Below are 22205 nucleotides of genomic sequence, written 5' to 3'. Positions count from 1 at the left end.
AGGCGTTGATCAGTCGGCCGCTGTAATTAGTAGGAGAAGCGAATAAAGTTATCAGATCGAACCCATGCCATGTCGCTGGGTATTGGCGTTAGTGGAGTAAGTCGAGGGTTACACTAGCAACGGGAGCTCAGGCCGGAGCCTCAGGAGAACGCTCGCGACAAGCTCGAAATGAAGATGAGACATCACTAGACGCGCAGGGAGACGCGAGCGGGCCCTGCTTCGCGACATCGCGTAGGTCTTTGATTTGAGATTTCAAGTGTGCTTGCTCGTTTGCGTTGGGAGGATTTACTAGCGTGGTGTCGACCGGGGTTTGACAGCAGCCGGTCTCGGAGATTGAAGACAATCAGATTAGATGCGATTGATTTGATGAGATTGATAATGTGCGATAAGATTGGGGTGTGTCTTGCTTTGGTCCGGTGGAAAAGCCAAACAGCCCCAGCTGAATTGGCTGGACGTCATGATTGGATGAAAAGGTTACGGACAGGGATCGGATGGTTCAGTGCGTGTGGCATTCCGTCAGGAAAAGCAAGGTGCGGAAATGGTTGGTCCATTGGGCAACACGAAATGAAGCATCCCTCATTTCGTTTGGTCGTCTGGTTCAACGCGGCCGATCTTCTTTGCTTGTGACGTTTTGTCTTGTGCAACCACCTCGGAGATGGGCGGTCGAAGCGTGAAAGGCAAGCCCAGAGGAAGTTTTGTCACGGTATCTTATGCAGCAGACAGCATTGCGAACCCAAATGCAAAGTCTAAGAGCATCAGAAGATCAGAACTCTGATACGCTCACGTGAGCGGTCTTGTTGAGAGCCGACCGTCGTTGCCCGAGTCTAGAGATGGGGAGACGGCCGGAATTCCTCGGTTCGGCAACGGCAGCCGGGGCGCGTGTTTACGGAATCCGGCGAATTTTGCCCAATCCCACCTAGGAGTGGAGCGGGTGACCAGCGTTGCATTCCGCGGGACACCTTTCGTCAGTTATGCAGCATGGAGGTCTGCACGCGGAGCTGATGCTGGTGGTTCTTGGGATTTGACAGTTGATGCGCAACAATCAGATGGTGACGGCCAGCATGGGGGGAGACTCTGCTGTGTAGGGTAGGGAATCGGTATACAGTGTGCGATTTTGGAAAAAACTTAGAAGGGAGCTGGCGCAAAGGAGTGGCGACCCAACGGCTCATGGCTCGGCATTGTGGGCTGACTCGACAGGGCCTTTGACCGAGTCTTGCTCGTGCTTGGCGTGTTTTCCTTTTGGTTTTCGGTGAGCGGTGAATCGTATTGCAAGTCGTTATTTTTGGGCCTGGCCATGGTGCTGTTTCCATCGAATGACCGTGGTGCGCAGAGAAATTGCTTCGTTAAGATGTTGGGTCCAATTCGTGACGGGGGGCTGAGCTCGCCCAAGAATGTCTGGGGCTCTGGGGGTGACCATTTTTGTGGAGGGACGAACCCTACCGCTTAGTAGAAGGCATGCCCGAGCAATAATGCCTCTCTGACGACTCGGGGGTGGCTGATTCCCAACGTGCTGGAACGCACTGTTTAGGAGTGCGTGGTGTGGTACGTAGGGCCTGGAGGGCAAGTCTGGGGTCGTGGCAGGACCCCGAGTCGCAGAGATAGGTGCTTCCGACGTTGCAATAGCGTAATAGGGGCTTCCAGGTCTGCACACTGTAGACGGAGCTTCTTTGACAGGACGGCGGAGCTGAAGATCAAGACCGGGAGAAGTTGGTGGTGCTGCTGCATTGGTGCCGCGGAGCGTGTTGAAGTGGTGCCGCGGGAGGTGCAGAAGACTGCCGTGTTGTCCATCTCCGAAGGTGGAGGGACAGTATCGGGACTCTGTACGGCTATCTCAGCGACAGAGTGAAAGTGAGGGGTGCGGCCACCTCATCGTGCGTAGCCGGGGCTGCACGATGGTAGCTGGATAGCATCACGGGAGAGCGCAATCGTGAGGGGGTATGGTGAAATGAGGGCTCTTTCAATGGCCAGCGAGTCCGGAGCAAGTTGGGCCCAGCATGATGGACCAGCAAGATGGATCTTGGAGTGCGCAAGCGGGCGAGGAAACCCCACACTCTTGTTCTGTGGCGGCGATATGCGATGCAGCAATGTACGATGTCGTTGGATGTGCAAGTACGGGGAACGGTGAATCGTCAGGTTTTCCAGTTGTGCGGGACAAGAGTCCACCGCAGTGCAGCAGAAATGGGCGGCGACCCTGGCACTGTGAGGATCGAAGCGCAAGCGAGCAGTCTGCTGCGCACGGTAGTGTACTTGGTACGGATATTCTACTGTGGCACATGTATGATGTGGTTAGAAAGCCCAACAAGAGTAGGTGAGCGGATCAGCTTACCTCATTTTACCTTTGGTTTCCGGCAACCGGCTCGGTTCCCATCACCTCTGCCAAGAGCGACGGGAAGTGACAAGACACAGAAAAAGCCAGGCGGAAGAAGACTGAGAAAAGCCGGGCAAGAAAAGCCGGGAAAAGAGGATGAATCGGGTAGGGGCGGGTGGAGTGGGGTGAATCGTGTAGAGTAGGGTAGTACCTACCTAGAGTGGTGTGGAAGCAAGGCAAGAAGGAGCGAGTGACTAAATTCGTACCTTCCACGTTAGCGGATCGGAATGTGGAAGGAGAAAAGATAGGAGATGCAATGCCTTCCGCTGCACCTCGGGCTGTGACAATCAATTACCTACCTACCTTACCTACCTTGCCGGGCATGGCATTGACGTTGATGTCGACGCGTCCCGAGGTTCAATCGCTGCAGGAGAGGCTGAGCCCGAGGTGTCGATTCGGAAAAGAAAGCACCGAGGAAATTGAATGAACGGGATGGTGACAATGCAGATGCCAGAAGGTACCTATCTCAATACTGCGTACACATGTCTCCTCGTCATCGGGGCGGGCGACATCGGCCAAGAGCAAAAGTGGAGGGTTGTTAGGAACACAAGAAAGGACCCAGCGCGCGGTCTCGTGTTTGGTGCCCGTGGACCGTGACTTCCTTAGGTTTTTCTGCAAGTGCTTGCATTTCTGATGCTACTACTCCGTAATCTGATTGATAAGGCAGGGCATCTTGGGCGAAAGCAGCCTGAAAAGCAAATGGAAATGTGGAAAGCACCCGAGCGCGAGTGCGAGCTCGGATGTGCTGGAATTGACGTGACGCATTCTTACATATTTCTTTCTTTTGCTCGGTAACGGCATGTCGTGACAGTCCATTGCAACAGTACCCGTAAATTGTATGTAATATTCTGTTTATCCAACCGTGCCAACCAAAATGTGCCCGGATCAAGGCTGAATCTTAGTCAACGGCGGGGCTGGTGTTACAGTCATCAGCAGCTGTCAGTGTCGCACATTATTACCCAGTGGCCATTCATCATTACCCAAGATGAACAAATGCTCTCTGCATGCTCAGGTCATCAATCAGCAATCAAATCATGATGCGCAGCCCGTCGTCGCCGCCGCTTGGGGGCCAAGCCAAGCCCGAAAGCGATACGTACCGTGGACAGTGCCAACATCTCCGGCACGTGGACAGTGCGATAATAGAGACCCACTCACTGTCCGGCTGCGGCCACTACCACGGTGCCACCGCTGTGGCGGCTAGGCCCAACAGGGGCATTCCAGGGTCCCCTGTCGCAACCCAAAAACAGAGACTTTGCACTCTTCTTCGTTTTCCTCACTGTTACTCGATTGCACCTGGTCGCTTTTTACCTTGCATTTGTTACGCACTTTAGTACGCAGTAGACGGAGTACTCTTTCACTACTGGCCAGCCTGGATATCATCGAGCCCTTGTGCCTGTCTTTTCCGGCCGGTTCCAGTCGAAATTTAAAAACGTGCAGAAAAAAAGAGTACATTCCTTGCTCCAGTATCCGTACTCCCTCGGTCTAGAGATCGACAAACCTCACCTATTCCTTACCAAGTACGGATACCTACGCCCCTACTACTTTGTACGCCTTTTCTTTTCCCGGGGCCTGGACCAGGTTTTCCCACCATTTTTACGGTTTACCTCATCGACCTCTCCACGTCCCAAAAACTTAACATTCCTCATCCTTCCGCCTGATACTTTCTCGCTCCTTTTCTCTTTTCCCTACCTTACACCACACACACCTCGGCTTATCTGATCAAACTTATCTGATCAAGAATTCCCCAACCTGGTTTCATCCATCTGACAACCCACAGCCACTCACCAATTTCTACAAGACCTCTTCTGTCCCGCTCTCACCACAGCATGCTGAGGACCTACTGACTATCCGCCCCTCCATCCTTTCACTCACGTATACTTTACGCCGTCCTCTACGCCAAAGTCTTTTGGCCCACGGTCACCCACCAAAGTCGTCTAGGTCATCGGTATCCGTATTTCCGCCACCTAAACAACATCCTCGACGACATACGCAGAAACATCGCCATGCACAGCACGATGGCGACCACGGCCATGGCTTCCCAACTCATCGGGGCTACCAGCAACTGCATTCCCGAGGAGCCCAGCGTTTCTTCTGTCGCACCTTCCCTCACCTACTCGGAAGAGTCAGAGGATCAAGATGAGGAAATCCAAGCCCCTAGGAGGCGGCGCGCTTCTACCCGCCTCATTGCCCAGAGCCCTGCCGACATCCAGCGTATCACGGGCGAATCGACAGCTCAATTGATCCAGAGATGCTGCGGTGGCGGCTGCTGCATGAAGTTGGGCGCCAAGAAGGAGGGCCTCGAGTACGAGAGCATCCCCTTTCCAGATAACCACGCGTACAAGTCACTCGCCCTCAAGATTGGCGACATTCCCACAAAGTTGACCAACATCGCCGACCTGCCCGAGCAAACCGTCTTCTTCGAGCCCGTACCTCGTTCCACTGCGACCCCAGCCGTCGCCTCGTCTCCGACAGACTCAGCAATCTCTCTGGGTCCTGATGCGCGCGAGGACAAGACGGCAGACGCACTCGCCACCGTCCAGAACCAGCTCAAGGACTTCACAATCGATAACATCGATACCGCCCGAGAGCCTCCCAGATACGTTCAGCCTCACCCGCCTTACCACGTCTACGCCGCACGCATCGACTCGACCCGTGAGTTGACTAAGCCCGGCGCCGAGAAGCGCACCTACCACTTCGACCTCGATATCACAAGTTACCCGGGCGAGGAGGACATGGACTTCAGGGTCGGCGGTGCCATTGGTGTTATGGCACCCAACGATAAGGATTGTGTCGACGATGTTTTCGACGCCCTCATGGTGCCTCGGTTCCTTCGGGACAAGCCGGTACTGATGAAGACCACCAAGGGCCGCTGGCCTACCGTGTGGGGCGACGACCAGGCCCGCGAGATGGTCACCACGCGCCGGGACTTGCTTACCTGGTGCTCCGATATCCAGTCTTACCCCCCGACCAAGCAGCTTCTGCGCATTCTTGCCGAGTACGCCGAGGACCCTAATGAGAAGAAGTTGTTGACGTACCTTTGTGCCGCCGAAGGCCAGGGCGTCTTCTGCGACTTCCGCACCGGACCCCACGTTTCCCTCTCCCAGCTCTTGCACGCGTTCCCGAGCTCCCACCCGCCCATGGACCTCCTGCTGTCTTCCTTGCAGACGTTGATGCCGCGCTTCTACTCTCTGTCCAACGACCCGCACGACGCCTACAAGACGCGCGATGGCAAGGTGCACCGGCTGATCGAGATTGCCGTCACGGTTCATGAGACTGCTGACTGGCGTCGCGGTCTCCGTACCGGTATCGGCTCCGGTTTCTTCGAGCGCCAGGCCCAGAAGTGGTTGGAGGCGAAGCGTAACGGAGAAACCCCAGAGATCCACATCCCCATGTTCAAGGGCCTTATGGCCAACCCTCTCGCCAAGCAATTCGTCTCCGACGGCCCCATGCTCCTCATTGGTGCTGGCGTTGGCATCGCTCCGTTCAGAGGCTTCGTCCAGCGTCGCTTGAAGACGGCCAACTGCGCAAACAAGGTCTGGGTTCTCCAGGGCATTCGCGACTCGCTCGTCGACGAGATCTACAGTGGCGAGTGGGGCGTTCACGAGGACGAGGTCAAGCGTGTTGTCCAGAGCCGTCGCGGCGAGAGTCGTTACGTCCAAGAGGAGGTGCGCAACCAGGCCGACCTGGTATGGTACATTGCGAACGCCGTCGACGGTCGCGTCTTTGTGTGCGGAAGCACCAAGGGCATGGGCGAGGGTGTTGAAGAGGCTCTCGTCGACGTGGCCATGCAAAAGGGCAACCTCGAGCGTGAGGAGGCCAAGAAGTACTGGGAGCTCAAGAAGGAGGCCGGCCAGTACATTGCCGAGACGTGGTAAGGTGCTGGTGGGCGGGCAGACCCCCGCCATTTTATAAGTCTAGCATCCTCTTACCAAAGACCCCAAAAGTCCGCAAGTCCCGGAGAAGGATGCGAACTCGGGGATTTTATGGTCGGGGCGGGCGGCTTACTGCTGACGCGGACGATCAATCGGTGCCTGGCGCTGCTGTGCCACCGAACTCGGACATAAAAACGGCTTCGGTCTCATCGGACGTAAGAGATTAAATGCCAACAGCCGCGCATGGCGACGAAAAAAACACAAAAAAGGTCAATGACCCCCCGAAACATATTAAGAGCATGGGGGGAATGACGAGGGATGCAACCTCGTAACAAAAAGGGCAACAACCTAGACGGCGTTTTCGGGCGGGTTCAAGGGACATGATTTTCTGACAACCAAAAAAGACATTGGGCTGTTGCGAGACAGGGTTTTTCTTTTTCATTGTTTTGTCAACTACGGCATCACGGTGTTGACGGGAGTCAAAATGGGTTTTCAAAGAAGGCATTCATTGGATTGCTTTCACCTTGGGTGCTGTTAGTCGCAGCGTCCAGTCTCTAGCATGTATGTTGTATAGGCGATGGCTTTCACTGTAGCATTAACAAAAACTGTTCAACAATCGAAAGTCCAGGAGATTAGTGAGACTTCACAAGGCCATGAGTAAGAAGTATTGGTGGTGACTAGGTAATCACTCCTTCACGAGTATAGCAAGGTGGGCTGTTGTTCTCTTATGAACGACTTTGAGGCTACCTGACTTTATAATGCAACCATAGATGATGTCTAGCCAGGTTGGCAAGATACAAGGAGGCTCGCCATGTCTTTTAGTATATTTAGATATACCCCTGAGGATAAGTCAGTATATTTGACGGAGCAGCCGGCTCTAATTATACCGTTGCTAGGGCCCTTTATCGAGGTGTATAGTTGGCTGGTTAGAAGGATGTTAGTAAGTGCTCCTGTATAAGTGAGATCAGTGATATAATTGAAGACAACAAGAGGCATCGGCTAGAACGCCTAAAAGAAGGATGGTAACGAGACTTTTGACAAAGATACATCCCTTTCCGAAGGAATCCATGATGAACTTCACAGGTATCGATCTACGTATTTACTATTCAGACCTTAGGATAGATAGCTAGGAGAGTATATCGCTTCTAAGAGCCTTTAGAAGCAGCCGGTTCTTTAATACCAGTGACCCCAAAGAAGAAAAAGACTGCCTTCATATTTCAATTATACTCTCTTAACAAATAAGAAAAGTTTTATAACAATTATCAAATTTCCTATAACCTGAGGAGGGGGAGCGTACGATTTGCTCTGTGAAGTATAGTAAGTAGGTGGGGTTTACCTCACTTATGCTTGCAAACCCGTGCGTGTCTGACATTCCCTGGCTACGTTCTTTTGTACCTTGTATCCCTTGCTCTACAGCTTTGTGGCGAGAGCACAGAAAGCATCTCAATGCGAAGTTCTCTCGGTGCGGGAGACCCATACCAAGGTTGGCTTTCCTTTTTACGGACGTTCATGTCCATGAAGCTTCTACCTAGAAATTCCTCCTTACGAGGTATTGAGGTCCTGTTAAGTATCTCACCTTACTCTCTTTTACCCGTCCGCACGCAGCAGATGTAACGTGTTCGTGGACGAATACGAGCGAACGTGAAAGGGAAGATGAACGACTGACTACTTATTCCACTGCGGTGAGTTTATAGAGATGACATCCGTCCTCCCCCCGTTCGAACTTGTCGCACGGACCATACTAAGTAACTACCATGACGGCCACCATCGACGTGCTGGCCGGCGCCGCGACCATCTACAACACGGAAACATCTGGTGGATTCTCCTCCGCTGGCCAATGTCCCCCTTTAAATACTACTACCCTTGAAGGACTTGTGATGGCAGCAAAACGTTCCATTCTGGGCAACGGTCGGCAAAAGATTGTAGTTGTCGGTACATATGGACTTTGCTGGGAAAATCCCCAGTGTGTAAATCCGTGCGCCCCCGAACGGGAAGTATAATTCCGTATTTCCGGTCCCCATCTTTCGCAAAGTCCCTACTCCGGAACGGAGTGCCCTTTTTGAAATATCGCCACCCACCGAACGGGCCGGTTATCGCCAGCGAAGACTGCCTTGCGCCGGTCCTGATAGGTCCCGGGCGCCCAACACTTGGAAGTTCTCGGCGAAGAGACGGTAGACACGGCATGCGCCGTGCTTCATAACGGAAGCCGAAACCCTTTGCGCCGGGCATATTCTCTTCCGGAGGAAGGGGGGGGGCATGTCAACTTGGTGCTCCGAAGTGGAGCTACTCCCGGTCGCATATGGTTCATGTGGGCAGAATATGTCCGTACCTCACTTGGTATCCGTATGGCGTACTCCATCACCCGCGCAACGACCGGGACGCCATTCAGTATTGCGCCATCGTGATGGGCTGGTGGCTGGACGGGCGGGAGTAAGGTAGTTCTGGCGGGGTGGGTTCTCGCGCGCGGGTATGGATTGGGAGGGGCTTTGGCTTATTCAGCTGCTTGTCATCGCGCGGGTGTGTGTAAGTATGTGTGTGGGGGGGCCAGGGCCCTGTGCTTCTGCGTTCAGGATAGCTTTGCTCATTTGAGCGATGCGCTGGACTTTGAGTCGGGCAAGTTATGCGATCGTACCTAGCATCTAGAGAAAACAGAATACTGGCGCGCGTTGACTCTTGTCTTGAGAATTGATAATCATGAGTGCTGGTTTGTAATTCAACAAACGCCAACCGCGCCGGCGGTTCTGGAGGCTGGTGAAGTATACGGTCAACGGTCGTCGTCGTTTACCCGACCCGCGCGGGAACTTGGGAGAAAGGGGTCTCGGATGAAATGCGGCGACTTGTGGGATGCGCCTTGGTGTTGCTGCAGGATCCGATCTGGGTGCTCACTGCTTGTGGATACCTTCTTGGAGCAGGTCGGCCGCGAGCTTTCGAGTCTTGGGACGCGCGGGAAAGGCGCAGGGCGCAGGGCGCATCGCCATGCATGTCTTTGAACGTGTTTGTTCCCCAGCAAAGCACTTGGGCAACTAGAGATGGTCGGACGATCAGGGGAGACGGGAATGACAGACACACGCGCGGTAGATTGGAAATGAAATGCTTGGGGAAGAAAGCTATCAAGCTATCCAGGAGGCTTGTTTTAGCCCCCAATCTCGTGTCTCTCCCCTGGGTCTGTTCTTCACCGCCTGCAAGGGGGTGGGTGATGTAGGTACTCTGTAGAGCTGGACGGGACGTGTGTGCATCCGTAGCGTGATGTATCTGGAGTCTGTCATTATTCTAGAATATTCGTGACAGGCGTGGCGCACGCCCGCATGGGCGTCTATTCCCTCTCGTTGCAATTCCCGCGCGGTGGATGTTTGCATCGTTCCCCGATTCCCCGAGAAAATATCGGGAACCGGAACTATAGCATGCTCTCTTTCTTCCACTTTGGCATTGCACGAGAAATAAGGTACCTTACTCTAGGGAACCCCCTCATAAAAGCTTGTCTTTGGGTACCGGTAGCTAGCACGAAACGATGTAAATTGGCGAGTAAGAAGTACAATTATCATCGAGTCGTGAACAAACTACAATCTGTATGTATGAATGTACCTATCGCGTTGTCTTTGTGAGGTTGAACCGCAGGAATGAAAATGCAAAAGGTACCCCGCCAGCGGAATGATGTCAATTGAGTACTCCGTATCCGTGTACCGCCCGCTTAATCATCCCCCAAACTTCCCCAATACGGCCTAGTTTATGTGCTGAGTGACATGACAAAGAAATGCGATTCTGCAGCGAAATGTGACTCGCCGTCGGCCATTGGAACCAGCGGAAAAAAAAAAGATTCCGCTTCATCGCGCCGGAGCTTTCCTGCGCTATCGACTCCTTGCCAGCCATGTCAGTCTCAATCTCTGAGGCCTAGGTAAAGGTACATCATGTTGGTGAACTGGCGCCAGTGGGATATCATTGGGGTGCCATTGGTAATCCGGTACACGCTTGATTACCACACCATTTGCTCAGCGGCCGGGCCCTCGTCCCCCCAAAGCACGCCTTTGGCGCTCGAGCATCTTCAGTCAGGGGGGTGGTCCCTATCCGATGATGGAGACGCCCTGATCCATGGCATGGAGGGGCAGAGAAGCGGGGACCTTGGGCTTGTAGTGTAGCTCTTTGGCGCACCTACTTGCTTGCTTGCTTCCGACCGCAGTGCTGCTTGCTGTAGTTGCTAGGTGTTGCTGTCGATGTGGGGGAGGAGGGGTGCGAGGGAGGGAGGGAAAGGTTTCCAACGGGTTCTGAGACGCCTTTGCGGGAGAAATCCCAAAGGCGGGATGGGAAAGGTATCCGTACCTAGCGTAAGTACGGACACTCCGTAGCTATTGTGGTTCCCATGGCCCCCCCTTCCTCTCGTCTCCCATCGGTATATAACCCATTGAGACGCCCTCCCCCCATCCCAAACATGTAGGAGAGAAGAATCATGATCAGCATCGCCAGAACAGCAATCCAAGCAACAAAGAGACTCTCCACCCTCCGTCCTCTCACCACAACCACCACCATAACCAAACAACAACCCTTCCTGAGAACCTTCACCTCAACCACAGCCAAAATGTCCGCCCCCAGCGCAAACCTCATCCTCGACGCCGTCAAGGCCCGCCGCACCTACTACCCCCTCTCCAAGACCCTCCCCATCGAGACCGCCCGCGTCGACGAGATCGTGAAGACCGCCCTCGCCCACGTCCCCTCCTCCTTCAACTCCCAGTCCAACCGCGTCGTCGTCCTCCACGGCGCAGAGCACGAAAAGTTCTGGGACATTGCCCTCTCCGTCCTCAAGGCCATCGTCCCCGCCGAGCAGTGGGAGTCCACCAGCGGCAAGCTCAACATGTTCAAGGGCGCCGCCGGCTCCGTCCTCTTCTTCGAGGACCAGGACGTCGTCAACGGCATGCAGGAGAAGTTCGCCCTGTACGCCGACCGCTTCCCCATCTGGGCCAACCAGTCCGACGGCATGCTCCAGTTCGCCGTCTGGACCGCCCTCGAGGCCGAGGGCCTCGGCGCCAACCTGCAGCACTACAACCCGCTCGTCGACCAGCAGGTCGCCGCCGAGTGGAAGGTCCCCGCCAGCTGGAAGCTCAACGCCCAGCTCGTCTTTGGCGGCAAGACGGGCGAGGCTGGCCCCAAGGAGTTCAAGCCCATTGAGGAGATCTTCAAGACCTTCAGCTCGTAGACGACAATAGAATGGGACGCCTAGAACCTGCGAGTTTTCAAGAGAGGAGATAAAGTCAGTGGAGGAAAACACATATAAAGCTGCATCTGCTGGAGTTTTTTTTCTGGCCCACCCTGTTTGGCTATTCAGACAACCTTTAGCGATGGACTTTTGAATGAATTTAATGCATTGAAATGATTCTAAAACATTTGTTTGTCGTCGTCTCCCACAATCCTTTCGGAATAAAAAAAAAAAAAGAAGGTGCCATGTAAGTGAGACGGGATCGGCGCCACACTCACGGAAGCCAATTGAATCCGCCCATTCGAAATAAAGATCTGACGCCACGCGCTGACGGGCACAACGGGATTCAAATCACACTTTGGGAATTCGGGCTGACATCGATGGTGGTACTCCATAGCGCTGAGCCTAGGACACTACGAAAAACAAGATGAATTCAGCTCTCCGTTTTTGTTGTTCATCGCGACGCTCTAAGTCGATTGGTGTATATGTGTACATGGACATTCGTCCTATTTAGACAAAAAGACATCTTTCACTCTTCTTCAATAAATCCCAACGCCTGGCCCATTCTGACCGTCTGGCCCTTTTCAACAGCCCATCTCCAGCCAGACTTGTCATCCGGCGTTTTGCCCTCGGTCGGCGCCTCAAACACCAGCACAATGGTGCTACCGAGCTGGAAACCACCCATCTCCTCGCCTCTCCGCAGAGCGTGACCACCGAGCACGGGACTGGCCGAGGCATACGTCGCCTCGGCGAACCCCGTGTAGGGCTCACCGCGGGCCGCAGCCTCCTCGGCAGCACGGTCGGCCGCCGTGTCCGTGGTCAAGCTGTTGGTGCGCAGCTCACGATCAAAGTTGATCTTGATGGATCCCACGTTGGTGGCACCGACGGGAACATAGCTGAAGAATCCGTAGCGCCAGCGGCCGAGGAGAACGACGCGCTCGTTGAGAGTGAAGAGACCGGGCAGCGTGCGCTGGAGGTACGGGGAGACGCTGTAGAGCTCGCCGGCAAAGTGGCGGCGGCGTTCGACGACCCAGTTGGCGGGCGAGTGGAAGCGGTGGTAGTCTCCGGGGGCCAAGTAGATGACGGCGTAGTACAAGGACGTCTTGTTGTCGGGCGAGATCAGGTCGTACCAGGGCTTCTCGCCGAGGGCGAGGTCGGCGCGAACCTCGGAGACGGCAGACGGCGAGGGTGGCTCGACGGCCTCGTCTTTGAGGGAACCCTTGCGCACCGACATGGCAGCGCCCGAAAGGAGGCTGGGCACGGTGTAGGAGATGCCATTGACGCGTGCAAACTCCTCATCCGTCTTGACGAGGTCCTCGTTGGGGGAGATGTTGGCCTTGTCCGCCTCAGCTTCCTGAGGTGTGGACCATCCGCTCGCGATACTTGATGTGGGTGTGTTCTTGCCGAGGAGGGCGTCGATGCTGTACGTCATGCCCTTGACCTGCTCGATATCTCCGCCTTCAATCTGGCCGTATTGCAAGACGCGGCCATCAGAGGGAGAGAGCAGGGCGTTGGAGTCTGGGTGGAGGGGACGGGAACCGGGCTTGAGTTGGCGGTAGAAGAAAGAGGCGAGGTTCGGATATGTTCGCAAATCGGGTTCGGCGACTTCGTTCAAGCTGTCGAGGTAGGTTAGCATGGAATGATGCCAGACTCGGACTTTTCGATAGACTATACTTGACGCCAAAGATCCATGAGTAGAGCTTGAAACCGGGAACACGAAGGTAGTAAGGGATAGTCAATTCGTTGAAGCGACCCCAGAGCCTCGAAATCGCTTTCAAGGGCAGCGTCGACATGACCTGGACCTGCCATGGTCCGTCGGGCCTGATCTTTGCGCGCTTCTTAGGCGGCGCGCCATCCTGGACGTCGTCCCTCTCCTGCTTCTCGCGCTCGCGCGTCGAGACCTTGTAGAACTGAACCAGGCCCAGGAAGCCGATGCCGAGGCCGACGGGGATCTGGTACCACTGCACTTTGCTGTTGTTGAGGGCGTGCCGCAGGCGGGAGGAGAAGCGAGGGCGCTGCTGCTGCTGAGAGAAGAATCGGGTCGAGGCGCAGGGGCCGTGGAGAGAGAAGAGGTTGGTGGCCCGTAGCTGGCTCTGGCGAGCGTACAGCGTAGCCATGGTGGGAATGGGACCTCAATCGAGGGGGTTTGCGATTGTTTGGGGCCACCGGGCTTTTGGCTGGGTTTGCGGGGACGAGCAAATGGGCCAGACGATGACAGTTTGGATGAGCAGGCGTCTTGCGATAAGATCTTGCAGCTCGGCACCGGCAGCTTTGGGATGACGCAGCACGAACCATCCGACTGCGCTAGTCTCATTTGGGCAACCAGGAGCAACGTCCTCTCCATGATGCATTTGAATAGACTTCGAGCACACAAAACTGCTGGAAGCCGAGGAGCGTTACTTCATCTTTTCAAAGTTGTATAGAGGGGACTTTTCCGAAGCAAATTCGGAATTAATTTATAAAGGCTGCACTGTGGCTCGAACTCGTAAGCCACCAGCCTCATAGAAGGAGAAGTACTTGAGTCGTCCATCTTTGACAGGTCTCAATTGTTCCATGTGTGTCTGAAGCTCGAGAGACTCAACTCCCCGACTTTCTCATCATTTTTGCCTGCCCTGGGTTAGTCACTTGGGCAGAGGGATGAAATTTAGTGAAACTCTTGCGTCTCTGTGACCGTGGCGTTGCTGACCCTTTGAATGCATCACTATTGCCTCTAGTGACATAGCTCATATTCACATACACATCTTCATAGGAAAACATGCAAATCACATAGAAATCAGAGTGACAGGAAGGTAAGCCTGTCAAAGACGAACACCGATGGGTAAGTTCCAGGTGATGCATACCTCCCTTCCCTCAATGTAACTGAGGATCAGATGCATCTCATCTTTTGGCTTACATAATCGGGCTGTCACCACCCGCCCGATTGGGACAGCGTGCATGGATCGGGCCTTCCGGGTCCCAGGGACAGACTACGTACCCACGTTTTTAGTGAGGCCAGCGGGTCCGTACCTGAGCTGGAGAGTCTGCAGTCGGAGAGCAACACATGTCCTAAATTTCCCCGTCTACGAACGACACGGTGACATGAGCATCGTTTCCTTGCGCATACACCACTACTCCTTTCCCGCGGACAATCAGACGAAGCTGCCGCGTCGCGCTCTGCGTGGCATGACCGATAGGCCTCATCATGGCCTCTGAAGCCTCGTCTTCCGCCGCGCCCTCTGCGCCAGAGGCTACTTCTGAACACCTGTCCGTAAACCTGCAGGTCTTGTCGCCATCCACCGCTGCCACGTCTAGCCGACCCTTGGTCTTCCCTGGTCTCGCGGCCACCACGACGGTTCGGCAGCTCAAGGAGAAAATTCGACAAGCGCTTCCTCTCAAGCCGACCGATGCCCAGCAGCGATTGATCTACCGGGGCCGGCCTTTGGCGCAGGATGGGGACACTCTCCTGACCGTCCTCGGCGAGGAAGTCGTAAGTCCCCCTGCTCTGCTAACAATTGCACACCATCGCTGACTGACTTGGGGACAGATCCGCACTACCGACCAGCAGACGATTCACCTCGTGCTCCGAGACGTCGCAGAACCGCATCGCTCTACGACTCCGACACCGGCACTTGTTCGAGGGTCGAGCCCGGCGCCGCCCACTGCCCATTTTCCAGGCCCTTTTGGCACCACCGGTCAACCCCAACACATCCATCATCATGGCAGTCAGCCTACAGCTGCGGCCTTTACCAGACGAACGCCTCTGCATCCGACGTCGAACCCTATGCCCTTCCCAGCACCACCCCAATTACCAGCGAACCTGACCCTGCAGCAGCTCCAGCAACTGCAGGCGCAACAGCACCAGAGCATGACGGCCTGGATGAACGGACTTCAACGTGAGGCTATGAACAGGGCCATGGCCCACCAGCAGATCAATCAGAATCAGGCTATGAGAGCGTCTATGGGTATGCATGGCGTTGGCGACACACCGGCGGCGGTCCCCAATCCTGTGGAACCCACTCGTGGACGCGCGAGCCCGCTTAGCAATCCTGAAGGGCACACGTATGTACGAGAGGGCCTCATGCCGAACGGACAGACGTATCGCGTAACGGTCAACGAGACCTTCCTCGGTGGCCAATTGAACGTTCAGCAGCCGGGCAGTCAAGGCACCTCGACGCCTCTGTCCACTGCTGACGTCCAGACCATCTTGAGGGCCGCTGACAGCAACCAAGCAACATTGGCCATGACCAACGCGATGCAGAGGAGCGCCTCAAGCACATCCCTTGCCAATGGAGGCTCATCTGTTGGCGTCACTACTCCTTACTACCCAACCCCTGGATCCAGAGCCAGCAGTAGGCGGCCTACCCCTGATCCTACCGCTCGCTCAGTCAGCGGCGGCAGCAGACATTCTACAAACGCTCAACAGCAAGCACCGTCCGGTCCTGAAGTTTATATCTTGTCTTCGCCTCAAGGTCCTCGTGCTCTATTGATCAACAACGCCACGGACTCGTACTACACTCCAAGAGGGCAGCCCCACACTACCTCAACCCTTCACCAAACCGCCTCTGCGCTCGCGAGAATGCGAGGTCGCCCTCAACATGTTGCCTGGCCAGGAGCCTTTGTAACTCCACCACCTCATCACGAAGAACAGCAACCAGCACATCAAGCCGAACCTCAACCGCAGGTGCAGCAGCAGCACCAGCCTGAGGCACAACCGCCCATGCATCAGCCTCAGGGACAGCCTGCCGCAGCAGCAGTGCCTGCCCACCCCAACAACCCGGGTATCGCTCCGCTCATTGCGCAAGTGTGGCCGCACTTTTGGCTGGTAGTTAGGCTTGCCCTCTTTGTGTGGTGGTTTACTTCGCCCAACGCCGGCTGGTCTAGGTGGATCACTGTGATTTCAATCGCGATCAGCATCTTTGTTCTGAACACTGGACTTCTAAACAATTACTTTGACCAGGCTGTGGGACCAGTCAGACGTCACATGGAGAATCTGCTACCCCTAGCTGCGCCGAATAATGTCAATGAGCCTGTCCGTCCCCGAGACGACCAGGCCGTGGTTGGACGCGATGGTCAACCTGATCCGACACGAGCAGCTGCCAGGCTGGTAGCTCAGCGCAGACACGACAATGCGAACTGGTTGATGGATCAAGTGCGGCGGCTCGAGAGAGCTGGTCTTCTCTTCCTGGCTAGTATTGCACCAGGTGTTGCGGAGCGCCATATTGCTCATCTTGAAGCCGAAGCCCGCGCCGAGCGTCAGAGAAGGGAGGAAGCGGAGGCTGCTGCTGCCGCTGCGGCAGAGGCCGCGGCCAACCCTGAGAACAACACAGAAACCCAGAATAATGACGAGACGAATGAGACTTCAGGACGCAACGATACGGAGGAGGGTGAGAACGAGGCTCAGAGGGAAACGCACGGGGGAGACCAGCGTCGAGCGGAGGAGCAGCAGCCGCTATTGGCGCTGTAAGAGGGACGGAGCCCAAAGGATTGAATAAGATGAAGGATCGTTGTAAAATACAGATTACCCAGCGGACGCTCCAAGGACGTTCCTTTGCGCATGGAGTCGGGTGTAGAGCGTTGACATCGGGACTCACATCAATGCATGTTTTTGTTTGTCCAGCGTAAAGATCAGTTTATGTTCTATCCATTTCTATCTTGACCAGTTTACGCCGTGGGCGCAACCGTGACCCAATCTGCTGCAATGCCTCGGGGCAATCTACGCGAGTCGTCGTCTTGGGTTAAGATTTTGAGTTGTTGACGGGGCCCGACACGATGGTGAAGGCTGCCCAATACCTCATAACTCAATCCTCTTTTTCACCGCCCAGGAGTGGTTTACCCCCTCTACATGAGAGCCTCGTCTCGCGTCATTTTCATCGGCCTTCCTCTATAGTATTCTCCGAATAATTACACTATAGAGGAAGGCTCATCGTTTGGAATCGTTTTCGAAGTCTCCTTGTTGCGACCTCTCTTTTCTCGTACACCATTTCCCCGTATACGACCGACCACCAGATAATGGCCGGCTGTCTAACCCATCTTCTCATTAATCATGGCCCAGACAGCCGTCCCTCGTCCCTCAGTAGGCTTGCGGTCGGTCGAGGAGTGTTGGAGGCAAGATCAATACGACCCTTTCCTCGCCGTTTGTCGTGTGCCTTTTTCTCTGCCTTCCTCACTTACCTCTTATTTTCCTTTTACCTGTGGCTTTTTTTCGCTCTTTTGTTCTTTTCTCTTCGTCTCTCTATCGTATTCATATGGGCACAGGCTCCAGAGGATGTCAGGTTCCATCGGACCATGTCGTTCTCCCAGACTCGAAAAATCTCAGCAATGACGCCTCTACTTCGTGTCTTGCGTCGTCGATTGCTTCCTATGCATCTGATCAAGTTTGTCGTGGTCATGGTCGATGTTTGATACTCGTCGGCTCTCGCTCCAGGTACCATCATCTCAGACGATCAGAACGAATGTCTCGTTACAATCCTGGAAGGGAGGGCTGGGGGTGATATTGACCTCCTGATACGATAGCGCGGCGGCGAGCAGACAGATACCACCATTCCGACGGTCCCCAAGATGAGTGCCGCCGCATCGATATGCGTACGGTGCTTTTGCCGGTGTGAGCGAGAAGGAAGAGGAATTCAGGCAGCCTCCTGCGTACCATTGGCCTTGACCGAACCCAAGCCCCAGGCACTCCGTCCGTCAACGACCGCGGGCCCGGGACGTCTGGCGGCAGGCTGTTCCGCATCCCCCTCCCCCTCCTCCGCAGAGTATTCCTCCGAGGTATGCTCCGGAGAAGGAGGGGTGACGTCGCCGGCAGCGGAAGAAGAGGTGACGTCCCCGCCAACGGAGGGAGGGGTGACATCGCCGGCGACGGAATCCGGCAGCTGCCGCGGCGAAGATTGAGGGATGGCCGCCGCGGAGAACTGTTCGCTCGCGGGCGGGGGCGGGACGTACATGGAGCCTGATGACTCGCTCATGCTCACGTCGTCGCCATCGCCCTCGTAGCCCTCGTCGCCGTCGCCATTGGCATTGGCACTGACGCTGCCGCTGGCCTCTCCATTGACGACATGCCCGTCACGGCCGCCATCATGCCGGAAATGGCACCCTGGCCTCTTGCAGCCAAGACCGTACCAGCATCGTATGGTACTAGGGTCTTGAGCCGGGCCTGCAACCGTTGCGGCGGGAGCGGTGTTGGGGACGGGGGCCTCTTCAGGCGCAGGCGAGGCGGCGACGGCGGCAGACACAAGCTCAAGCCCATGGTGAGGGTTAGGGGGGGCAGGGGAGGGGGAAAGGGGGTGAGCCCCCGGTCCGGATCCGGGTTCGAAGCCCGGAGGACGCGCGAGGGCGTTTAACGGGCCCGGGCCGAAGCCAGGAGGCGGGCCGAGGGGTCCGGGCTGGTGGGTGGGTCGCCAGCTCATGCCCATGGGATCGAGCGGCGGGCCGGGCAAGGGCAAGGGCAGACCCGGCGGCGGGAAGGAGGGACCGGCGTAGCCGTAGCCGTGTCTGCCGTGGAGGTGCGGGGGCGCATAGTAAGGACCCGGAGCACCGTATTCCGGGGGGCCGTATCCCGGCGGCGGGCGAGAGGGTCCAGCATGGCTCGAGGGCCCAGCGTACGGCGGCAGCGGCGAGTCGAAGTACGACGTCGCCTCCTCCTGCGTGCCGTCGAATGTCGGCCAGCCCAGGGCGTTGGGCATAGGATTGGCGATGCGATATCCCATCCACTGAGGCGGAGGCGGCGGCAGCTGGTGGTGGCTGTTGTTGACGCGGCCATTGTTGGTGTAATGGCCGTGGTTGACGTAGTGGCCGTTGACGTACAACCCACTATTGTACGTGACGCTGCTGCTGTAGAGGGCGTGGGCGTGGGCGTTGGCGTTGTACCTCGCCTCCGCCAGCGCGACCTCCTCCTCCTGCTGGGCCGCGGCAGCGACCATCTCGGGCCGCAGCTCCCCGTCTCTGTGGGGGAAGTTGCAGTTTTCTCTGCCGTAGGTGCAGCGGCCCTCGAGGAAGTGGCGGCAGGTGGATCGTTTATCCCGTGGTCTGCGGTTGGGCTTCTTACTTTTGGACTTCTTGTCCTCGCGATTGTTGTTGTGTTCCATTGCGAATAGATGGTGTATGAGGGGGGGGAGGGGGGTAAGAAAGGAATTGGGTAGGTAATTGGGTAGGTAATTGGGTAGGTAACTAGGTAGGTAACTGGTGACTGACTGAGCTGACTGACCTGCTTACGAGAATAAGAAGAAATAGAAGGGATACCGGAGATGGGGGTATTTTTACTAGGGACCTTGCGGCGCTGGCGGCGTGGGTTACTGTGGTGAATATGTATCGGAGATGGGATAGAAAGGAAGGGGTGGATCACTTTTGTATCGGAAATAGCTTCACTGCAGTGCAGTACATTGGAGGTGAGTTTGGGATGAGTCTCATATACAGGAGATGAGTTGCTGCCACAGACTCACGAACCGGCCTTGGGTCAAGGCGATTGTGGTTTGATCTTCCGTCTAGAATGGTTCGCGTCAATCACACTCATATTTTATAGTGACTCTACAAGAGTGAATGAGGTACACAAGAACAGCGAAATGCGTTTGGAAACTTCAACGTGGGTGATTCACAGAACGTAGAAGCAAACAAGACGGGAACCGCGGTGGTCGTTGGTCTCGGTACTAACAGGGGGGGAGGGGGACATGGTAAAACTTTACCGCCAGACAATCTACGGCTTTGATGTCGAACCCCAGAACAAACAAGCAGCAGTAACATATTGGAAAAAGGTCCCTCGTCATGGTAAAAAATTTGATGCGACCCTCCCTTACATGATTGCTGCAGTTGTTGCAGAACACAGTCATTCACCGTCGTGGTTGTTCAGGTTTCGGACGATGAAGAACCTTACCGGGGGGCGGCGCGAGGAAAGTGGTTTTCGGAGGTAGATGAAAAGTGGATCACGAGTTTACCATGTCTCCCGTCCGGCCGATCTCCCGCACCGGAGCAAAGTGGAGTCGAAAAAGGCAGGGTGGATCCACCCGGCCCTACGGGCGGGGGTACGAAGTCGGAATGTGCCCAAAACTCTCAAGTTTGACGTGCTGAGTAAGGTAGCATCGCAGCATAGGTAGCGGACAAACCACGAAACCAGGCACGCAATCCACTCCCACCGACACCGACAACCCCCGTGCCCCCGATTAGCGACTGTGCGCGCCGCCAACCAGCCAGCCCAGCGAAGACGGGGAGAGGAGGCGTTCGGGTGCGGCGCCGTTTGGAGGAATTTCTGACATGAACTTGACAGGTATCCGGTGTCCGTCAATGGTGGGAATGCGATGGGGCACTGACAATAGTCTGGCGGCGGGCCGTGACCAGGAATGTTTTTTATTTATTTTTTAGGAGCAATCTTCCCTCGCCGTCCCTGAAGCTCTTTCATCACGGAGGTCTCGGACCCGATCACGGACAGGAAAGGGGGCAACGCTGGAAACGTACGTTACCTTCAGATTTTGACGATGCCGGGTGCCGAGAGATACGAAAGAGCGGGAAGGATTACCTAAAGCTTGGGGCGTCTGGTGCGTGGGCAACCGTCTCCGGGCAATTCAGAGGAATGAGGAGGGAAGGGGCATGGATGGATCGGTAGCAGCATGAAGAAGTCGGATGCAAAAGGGGAAATACGGCGCATGATGATGGCCTGCGCGTTACAGTGACGGGACGGGGGGATGGGGTCGTATCGCTGGAAGTCCTGGACGACGGTCGCGGCCATTGGAGAAATGCTAGCCCCTGGGAGAATGGATTTTGCGTCAGGGCCGCCGTTGTTCATCGCTTTGTTCCCGAACGCAGACAAAGAAAATGCCATTATTGACCCGCGGTAGTGGGCTAGTCGAGTAAATAATGAGACACCAAGATTCTCTTTGCTCGCCTCCAAACCTCAATGCTTGGAGGCTGTAGGTACGGGGCAGGGAGGAATTGCGGCTGAGCACGGCCGGCGGCTTCGAGACGAAAGGGGGCACTCCCGTCTTTTTTTGGTGGTACAAAGAGACGGCCAGAGCATGAAACCGCAATGCGAATCTCTTGTTGTGAGTTGAAACTAGCGGGCTGCGCCAGGCCCTGCCCAGCCACCCTGCCATTCCAGTGGTCCCCTTCCCCCTTGGCCCTTCTCTGGGCTCACGCTGCCTCGTTGGTCCTTGAACTTTGGGGCTAGGGTTGGCGGGTTGGCGGGTGGGTTTGGTCCTTGACCTAGCATGGCTTAGGCTTAACCGCCCGGACGGGTGGTTAATGCATGCCTTGTTCTGTCGCTGTGTTCTGTCCATCGTTGTTCCCCATTGCCATTGTCGCGTCTTGCGAGTAAGTATGCTGATAGCGGAAACAATGGCAGAGATGGTGTTCGAGAAGGGGAGCTGCCGAGGGCGCTGGAACTTGGGTGTTTGGTGGACGGTCCCGGACGGCTTGAGCAGACAAGCAAGGGAGAGTTGGTCAAGGTTTACGCCGTAGTGCTTTGTAGAAGTTGTGCCCCCGAGCATATCATCAGTAGTCAATAAAGGTTGCACAAACCCCCGCAGACTTGTTGAGCAGGAAGAAGAAAGCAAGTCGTGGGCCGGTATTTGGCCTGCTGGGGACGGCGTACGGAGTATGGAGTAGAGGTGCCCAGTTATGCAGTGGTTGGCTGGTGTTCTGCCAGCCTCCCACAACCTCCGCACGCTTGGCTGCATCCTCCCTCCTCCAAGCAAATTCGCGGTGAAGGGGACACGGTGAGGTGAGGAGGCCATGCGGGCATGGTCGGTGGGCTCCCGTCAGTCTCCTCCGGTAGGTGGTTCCAGAGCTGCCGGACGGACGATTGCTGCAGATTCATCGG

General features: G+C 55.7%; 7 protein-coding genes across 7 annotated transcripts; 4 read left to right on the top strand and 3 right to left on the bottom strand.

Annotated features, from left to right (window-relative positions):
- Positions 1-1866: 1866 nt before the first annotated feature.
- On the bottom strand, positions 1867-2238 carry CPAR01_11788 (uncharacterized protein; the record flags this gene model as incomplete). The annotated part of the gene is made up of 1 exon (XM_060496046.1): positions 1867-2238. A coding segment is annotated over one exon (372 nt), but the record flags the coding sequence as incomplete, so codon positions are not given.
- A 2133-nt stretch (positions 2239-4371) lies between these two features.
- On the top strand, positions 4372-6243 carry CPAR01_11787 (FAD binding domain-containing protein; the record flags this gene model as incomplete). The annotated part of the gene is made up of 1 exon (XM_060496045.1): positions 4372-6243. The coding sequence occupies one exon, from the start codon at positions 4372-4374 to the stop codon at positions 6241-6243; it is 1872 nt and encodes a 623-aa protein (XP_060344830.1).
- A 4567-nt stretch (positions 6244-10810) lies between these two features.
- On the top strand, positions 10811-11425 carry CPAR01_11786 (nitroreductase; the record flags this gene model as incomplete). The annotated part of the gene is made up of 1 exon (XM_060496044.1): positions 10811-11425. One exon carries the CDS (start codon positions 10811-10813, stop codon positions 11423-11425), a length of 615 nt encoding a protein of 204 aa, XP_060344829.1.
- A 529-nt stretch (positions 11426-11954) lies between these two features.
- Positions 11955-13542, bottom strand: CPAR01_11785 (phosphatidylserine decarboxylase; the record flags this gene model as incomplete). The annotated part of the gene is made up of 2 exons (XM_060496043.1): positions 11955-13041; positions 13100-13542. 2 exons carry the CDS (start codon positions 13540-13542, stop codon positions 11955-11957), a joined length of 1530 nt encoding a protein of 509 aa, XP_060344828.1.
- A 1064-nt stretch (positions 13543-14606) lies between these two features.
- On the top strand, positions 14607-16868 carry CPAR01_11784 (ubiquitin family protein; the record flags this gene model as incomplete). Its single annotated transcript, XM_060496042.1, has 2 exons — positions 14607-14891; positions 14949-16868. 2 exons carry the CDS (start codon positions 14607-14609, stop codon positions 16866-16868), a joined length of 2205 nt encoding a protein of 734 aa, XP_060344827.1.
- An 821-nt stretch (positions 16869-17689) lies between these two features.
- On the top strand, positions 17690-17806 carry CPAR01_11783 (uncharacterized protein; the record flags this gene model as incomplete). The annotated part of the gene is made up of 1 exon (XM_060496041.1): positions 17690-17806. The coding sequence occupies one exon, from the start codon at positions 17690-17692 to the stop codon at positions 17804-17806; it is 117 nt and encodes a 38-aa protein (XP_060344826.1).
- Positions 17807-18027: 221 nt separating this feature from the next.
- On the bottom strand, positions 18028-19485 carry CPAR01_11782 (uncharacterized protein; the record flags this gene model as incomplete). The annotated part of the gene is made up of 1 exon (XM_060496040.1): positions 18028-19485. The coding sequence occupies one exon, from the start codon at positions 19483-19485 to the stop codon at positions 18028-18030; it is 1458 nt and encodes a 485-aa protein (XP_060344825.1).
- Between the last annotated feature and the right edge of the window lie 2720 nt (positions 19486-22205).

This window comes from Colletotrichum paranaense (genome assembly GCF_030867605.1).
Source record: "Colletotrichum paranaense strain IMI 384185 chromosome Unknown Scaffold_10.1, whole genome shotgun sequence".
NCBI lineage: Eukaryota > Fungi > Ascomycota > Sordariomycetes > Glomerellales > Glomerellaceae > Colletotrichum > Colletotrichum paranaense.
The sequence above is the reverse complement of the archived record's forward strand: the minus strand, read 5'-3'. Positions and strand labels throughout refer to the sequence as shown.